General features: G+C 37.1%; 1 protein-coding gene across 1 annotated transcript; it reads right to left on the reverse strand.

Moving 5' to 3' along the window:
- Positions 1-1,445: 1,445 nt before the first annotated feature.
- LOC117320145 lies at positions 1,446-6,972 on the reverse strand (the record flags this gene model as incomplete). The annotated part of the gene is given in 3 exon segments (XM_033874810.1): positions 1,446-1,661; positions 1,905-2,043; positions 6,782-6,972. Coding segments are annotated over 3 exon segments (491 nt in total), but the record flags the coding sequence as incomplete, so codon positions are not given.
- Positions 6,973-8,068: the final 1,096 nt, after the last annotated feature.

Genomic DNA, 8,068 nt, shown 5'->3' on the forward strand with positions numbered 1-8,068 from the left:
ATAACCGGTATTTAAATGATTTACAGTATATAGTAAACCAAGAATGTGACTGCATTGGCCTGAACCGGCCTTGCATTTAGTTACAATTTACAATAGATATATTTGACTTCAAGGACAGATGCAATACATGAGGGGGATCATTTTTCTTCATGGAAGGAAAACACTTTGATTTGATGTCACACCCCAATCATGTAAATAATGGTCTCACTGAAATGGCACAAAAAAAAATCTTGTCTGATATGATTGATGATGATGATGATGATGATGATGATCCATATGATGATCCATTTGATGATGATGACAATGACCAAGGATGATCCATGATGATGGATGTCAGATGGTGATGATTGCTGGTTAAAAATGATAATAACTAATGGTAATGTCTCCATTTTATTTGAAAAAAAATACAACAATTAAAATAATGATTATACTAATTTTGTCTAGCAAAAGGAAAAGAAAGGGCAAAAACATAAATGCAAGGAGAAATGGGATAAGTTACAGTCTAACAACATCAATATGTCTACAGGATACATTACTCCAACAATGTTAGAGGTTTTACACAGCAACAGGCCTCGTGTAACAGTCGGTAAAATCATATCCGATAGAAAAAGAGCTGATATGAGTCATAGTGGTACAAAAAAAATGAAGAAATGATGTTTGAAGTATTCATGATATTTAAAATTAAATACCCATTCCTGAATATTTTTCAGTCAAAGATAATTTCAGAATACTGTATCGATAATTAACAGTTAAGGTTCAACATACCTTAAATAATAATACATTACTTTCTGGCTAATTTTATCCAAAATATAGGCATATTATATATCACCGGGTTTGTCTTGATCTGTTCTTCAATAAAACTAAGCTTTCAACATTGATAAAAAATTATAAAAAGAAAAGTACTTACCTGCAATCAAGGGTTATTAGAAAATGTGTCTGTCAATCGCTTCCTCTCCAAACTGTAATCAGAAGTAATAAATAGCTGAATAAACTTAAAATGAAGGGCATACCAGCCTTTAATTAATAAACAATAGTACCAGAATGCTACTACAGGCCATAATCACAATGCTTATGCAAATGATACAAAGGCAAAAGGTAGCTATTTAAGAACTACTTTTCTTAAAGTATGGAGGCCTGAAGTGACAAAAAAAGAAAATTTAATATACCAAATTCACATATTAATGTTGATACATTAATACTGTGTGCAACACAAATATGAACCTGACTTATGAGATATATGAGGTAATAGGGGAATGAATGGTGGAATCTCCCCTTCTCTGATAAAAATAACTACAAAGACAATGGAAGTCTGATGGGCATAGATAGTTACATAGACATGGAGACCAGTTTTAAAAATATTATAATAACCAAACAAGTACATTTAACATTTGTATATGTACTAACAAATTAAGTCCATTGTGATTACCTCTCTAAAGTCAATAAACTTCAATTGAGAAGCTTTGTAGTCCTCAGTAAGGTGGTCTACTTCAAAGGAATCATCTTCATCATCATATTGGACATCGTAAACAGCATCATCTTCACCATCTTTCCCTCTAATAACTGCCAATACTGTACCATGGTACCACTCTAATTTTCCCTCTTGTATTATCCACTGGTGGGCGATCCTCCGACCAACAAACTTTGTAATGTGCTGTCGGGGTCTTAAAACACAGTAAACCATGACATATAAACAAATTCCAAAACCACACACAATGACACTTCAAGGAAACATGTGATTATCTTCAGGAATTATACACAAAGCTAAAAATGTCGATTGTTTTAGTCAATTTTGTAAAATTGTCAACTGTCAAATTGTAGTCAATTTCTTATAATTAGTCAATAGATCTATCATCTGTCATTTACAATAATAGCTGCAAATGTTCTCATTTTTCTGTTTTACTTACACGGATGTTCTGGAAGAGCTTTGCACATTTACATCATCAACATCACCATCCACATCTGTATTGGGAGTGTCACTCAACTCTTTCGCTTCCTGGGTAACCGCTTTCCACCTGATTTGCTGTGTGTAGTCTGCACATGGAACTGCAAATATAAACATGTTATGAATAAAACTCTGATCAATATTATATGTGAATATATGATATATTACAATTATATATCTTAGTAAAATTCATTAGGGATTAAATAGTGGTTTATAAAGAGTGGTTTGAGATAAATAGCATTTACATTAAAAGTGGAGCAAAATCTTACTCTTATGAAAATGTAATATAATGTCTTGATCTATGCACCATTTGACTATATCAGGTTTTACTTACACTGAAAGCATAGTAATTTTTCTTGAATTTTATGCTAAAATGTATATATAAATTAATAGATTCTTCTGTCAATATCAACATTACATGGCATTTAGCAAAATTAACTTCAACTTTTGATCCTATTTGAACAAGGTTGAAAATTCAGTTCACTAATGTAACATCAACTTGTACAATGTAACATAAGGATTGTACATGTATGTTTATGTCATCATACATGTACATACCCAAACACCTGGCTCTCGAATGCCTGGGTTTTGGCTGACTCTTGGACTGGCTAATTCAGGCAGAAGGGCTTTTTCATAAAAAGCCAACAGCTTCGGTAACATGATGTGCTGCCACAGGTGTTCGTCCCTCTCAATCCGTTCTATATGAAGCTGATATGGGTTCTCTGTTCTTACAACAAAATCCACCCAAGCTGCATCGGTAATACCTAGTCGACCATGACACTGGAAATAGAATCGGTGGTTGCGTTTAAGTCTTAATTTGCCATCAACATACTCCAGACAGAAGTCCTTCATATTGGTGAGCTTGGCTGCAGCTGATAGGTTGATGGGTTTGTTGTATAAAACATTCTTCACTTCAATAACGCCGACTTTCTTTCCATTTTCCATTACAATGCCATCTGGACTGGCACCCAGACAATGGTGTGTTGGATGGACTACCAATCCAGATGGCTGAATGGTGATGCCACCTCCCTTCTTCGTCACATACTCCTCCCTGGTGATGTCCTCTTTTAGGAGTCCAATGCTGGTGGATACATTTCCCTTGAAGGATCCATAGAGGATCTGTTTAACAAGAGGTCCTACAGGTATTTTGGGATTTCGTCTTACTACCTGTCCGAGGAGGACAATCGCTTATTCCTTTCCTCCCTCCAAACTTCTGACTGACTTTGCTGTCTTGTTCCCTTCTCAATTGCTGCAATCTGCTCAGTAGACACATGGACCTCCTTCTGCAGAAACACCTTCTGCTTCTTCTGCAGCTCCTCAGAAGAAATGTCTGGAGTGGTATCAAGAGCGTCTGGTCCATATGCCTACTTTGCCTTCCTGGTGCTGTTAATTCGGGCGATTGACCTCCTCCTCTTCCATCTCTTTAGGGTGGTCTCAGGTTTAGCTTTGGAGTACTTACAGTTGAGTCGCATTCTTTCCCTTGTTTGATAGAGGCCTGTGAAAAATGTCCCTGGTTTGGTCCCTGTGCAGTGTTCCCAAGTCAACGCAGGCCACTGTGCTCCAAGATTAAATCGGAGTGCTCCAGCATAGCAACGTGTGTGCCATGACCACCGATTGCAATGGTTAAACACCTTGCCACCGTCAAACTTACTTCTAATCCTCATCCAGCATTCGGCTAAGTTGGAAGTGAAGTTACCGATAAGTCTGGCACTTTTGGCAGCTACACGGTCCAAGATGGTCAGGATGTCAGTTTTCATCTTAGAACACTTTGAAAAATCCAGCACCAACCCTGATTCCCCTCGTGACTTTTCCTGGTCTTTTAAAGAACATCTTTCGCTCCAGTAATTGGACTGTTCCATTAAGATGTCCGGTTCATCTTCTGGTTCCTCTGTGGTAACAGCATCAGCCTTTGTCTGGTTGGCCTTGCAGAAGTCTTTGCTGCAGTTGGTGTGAGTCCCATATATGTGGTCTACACTATTACGTATATCATGGGCCAATAGTTTTGTAGCTTTAACTTTATCAGCTAAAGCAGACCTCATCCGAATAGTACAACGAACTGCCGTCACGATGCGAATTCTAACAGCTTTTGTTAAATTCCCTTTCCCTTTGTAGTCCGGATTGTTATCTACAAGTCTTTCTAAGTTACTTCGCAAACATTTGCATACATGATTTGAACATTCAAGTTTTTCAACATGACAGCCCCACACAGGCACCTTTTCACGCTGAAGAATCGCCATCACCTATCATTTTCATGTACCTGATTCCGTAATAATTTGCCTTCAGAAACCCCTCCACAATGATATCGGATTCCATACTCTGACTGGAATCTGTCCAATTCTTGAAACATTCATGCTCTTTGGGTTTACATCCCTGTGTTTCCGCCCTACTACATATAATACAATGTTTATTCCTAATACCAATGTGAAGTAACTTCTGGGTTGCTGCACCGATTATAACGGCTACACCACCAAGAGCATTATATGAATGTTTATGGGATCTTTTTGACCATCCACCATCACATATCACAGTCACAGCTGGAATCCCTACAAGTGATAATTTAATTGTTAAACTGCAAGAAATGTGTGAAAGACATCAATGCCCCAGCTTCCATATGAGATGTATCCCTAAAATTTCACAAAACTTTGTGAATTATGTTTAATTTCCAACAAGAGATCCCAGAGGGATCTTGGCGCCCACCATTGAATGATCTTTATAGGTTCCATGTCAGATTCTCTATTTTTCCTTGCCTCTTACTAATCTGTGCAAATTGAGAAACATCCTTCAAGTACTTTTCAAACAACGGGAACCTATATATGAAATTTGAGAAAGATCCCTTCTGTACTTTCTGAGGATTAGCGATAACAAGAATTGTTTATGGACGGACGGACGGACGGATGGACCACGGACCACGGACGCAGGGCGATTTGAATATCCCACCATCTAAAAATTACAGTACTCATTTAGCTGGCCATCTTTAATTCTAACTGTGAACCCTTCTCCAATGAAATTGGTTCTGCAAAATTTCATGAATGTCTAAATGAATGAGCAAGCAAAGGCCAAGACATGGATAACACTTAATGTCCCCTACTATATCATGGTGACAGCATAGAAATTTATTTGTCTGCTAAATATTTGCGTTAGGATCATTTTGATTGCCGGATCAAGCACTTACATATTATATATAAAAATTTATCGTCACGAGAGTTGTCTCCATTGAAAAATGAGGAACAGTATCAATTGCCTAACATGAACATTTTCACATTTTTTTTTACAGTTTTACTTCAAGAATGGATAGTGTAACTGGGACTGTTTTACCAAATATCAATACCGGTACCCTAGTTAAATTATAAAGTGATGTATTAATACCTTTCAACACTAGAACCAAAATGTAGAAATATTCCAGCCCAAAATATTTATAAAAATCTGTTTGTTTTTCCCAAAATCTTTGATTTTCACTCCGGCAATGGATAATTTAACCCTCACAGGAACCATATTAGCATAAATTACTATGCCTTTCAAACCATTCACCAATAAGTTAACATTTGAAAAATCAGGCGGGCTTAAATATAATAATTACAAGCATAAATCAATATGTCCGGTAAAATGGAGACTTGTCATAATAAGACAAAACTTATAATTAAGCTCATGGGACTTTTAATTTTGTGTCACACTTAATTGGACTTCAATATTTGCTTATTATTCTGTTCAATGAATTCACGTACCCTGATGAAAACTGCCTTTACTTATAGCAATTCTCTTTTCCTCATCAATGGCAACCTGTAAATCTTTCTGAAGGACGTCCATCCACCATACATTGATTTCTTTTTCAATAGACTGAAAAGTCTTTTGCCCTACACCTGGGGCATCACAAGTCGCCATGAACTCATTTAGGTGAGCGTTGCCACTTCCTGTGACCAAGGATCCCCACACTGCCCTGACATTGATATCAAAATGTTTTGACGTATTTGTTTGTAGTCGTGGACTGGTTTCAAATAAGAAATCTTTCCCACAGCCTTTACAACTTAAAGACAAAACCGAGGCAAGGCCATATGTGGAGACTTCAGCTGAAATTTGTATGGGACTTATACCCTGAAAAGCTAAATGTTGTGCCTTGGCACAAACAGCAGAATGTATGGAAACCTCTGCAACATGTTTCTCAAGTGAACCCAAGTTTATCAGTCTATAGCCATATGGGGAGTTTGAAGTTGGATTAAAAACCTCCTTCACACGTCTCTTTCTATTCCGGCCAGTGGATGGATGTTTAAATAGTTGGTACTGTGCTTTGGTATTTACACGTTGACGGATATTTTTTACTTTTCTAAGTACAACCTTTAGCCCTGTACCCTTTGAACAGCAATATATAGGATCATTTTCTTTTGTTCTCCTCCCTGCTTTCCTACGTTGGCTTCGTCGTTTTTTAGAGTGATGTCCTCCCGCTAACCCAAATCTTGTTGGTTTTGGTCTTGATTTTTTGACTGGAGGCATTCTGAACTTTATACATAGATCTATATGTAATAATATACGCTGGCCATGTTCACGTACCACCTTCCATACAATCTGCCCACATTAGCATTCATATAAAAACTCGTAAATTCACATAAAATTTGCAACAAAGGCTTTATTAACAATTAAATATCATAGTATAATAGTTTTTAACTACAAATAAAAAAAGTATCGCAAATAACAAGTTTGAAAAAGCTGTCACTCTGGGCTGACGGCAGTTCTCCACACGTCTCAAATTATATCGTTTCCAAGGTTTACAGAAACATTGATCTTCCTTTAACCATGTGTTTGTGATGCATTGTGCATATATAAGTGATATTTTTTGTAATTACTTACCGATTTCCAAAAGGTTGTTGATATCAGGCCGGAAATCCTCCTCGTTCCCTCCCAATAACCGGATAGCCTTCAAACCGGAAATAGGTCCACGCTGCATCAAAACAAAAACGAGTGCGTGTTTAGTTGGTTTTATCATATCACAAAGATATCTAATTACAAACGAATATGCTGAAATGGTACAATTATGATAAAAACACTAATCACCACGTACATATATCCGCCACATTGCACAAAAAAACACAAAACATAGAAACGCGTAGTGATATATTGGTCACAGTACTGGTGATTCTCGCGTAATCTGCTGTGTTGATTAGTATATCTTGTTGTTAAAAAGTTGACTTATTACTTCGAATTAATACTGTCAAAATTTTAAGTTGATATCGTTTGCCGATTATCACAATTTCTATTTTACTGACTCACATCTGTATCCTGTACGAAATTTCAAAATGGCGACACAGATACCTGAAACACCACGAATTTGGCTTCGAACAGACATCGCTCAGGCGCGAATTGAAAGAAAACAAGACTCGTATGACCTAGATGATTGTTTCGAAATTCGAAAAGTATGTTTAGTTTATAATACAGTTCGAGTTGAACCAACTTTCATATTTTTCCGCTTATTGACGTTGCACCACAACATTTCGACAACAAAATCTAACGTAACAACAAAAACTTACCTACATAACATTGCACTTCTTGTGTGCATTATATTGAGCGATATATATACTAATTAATTTTGTGTGGTAAAATCTACTACAGTGGTTTGTATTGAGATAATTTAGTGTAAAGCAAGTTGTGTACATCTGTCGGACCATGGGTAGGCTTGTTGAACCTTAAATGTCGCCAATATCGTGCATTGTTATTGTGAATTCGATAAATTAAACACACCTTCAATGTCATGGACGTATCCCTCAGCAAAATTGCTATATCCTCTCTTTTCCGATTTTGCCGGGACTTTCAGTTCTGAGGCCCATCCCTCGTTAGCTGTCTCGGAAATCAGAGGCACGAAGGAAAGTGATTTCGACCAAGAAAGGCAAATCGCACTTGGCGGCCATGTTCGATGTTGTCAGGGAAGCATCCACAGCCTCGTTTCCGAATTTAATGGCGGAAGCGTGAATAGAGGCTATTAGATTATCGACATACATTAAGACAGTAATTAGCCTACAAATATTGTGTCCGGTTCCTGTGCAGTAGGAATCTACCGTATCAAACTCAATTAGATTATCGACATACATTAGAATGTATGCGAACATAACTTAATTTAATACTAGTCAATAGCCTACAATA

The sequence above is a fragment of the Pecten maximus genome, unplaced genomic scaffold (genome assembly GCF_902652985.1).
Source record: "Pecten maximus unplaced genomic scaffold, xPecMax1.1, whole genome shotgun sequence".
NCBI lineage: Eukaryota > Metazoa > Mollusca > Bivalvia > Pectinida > Pectinidae > Pecten > Pecten maximus.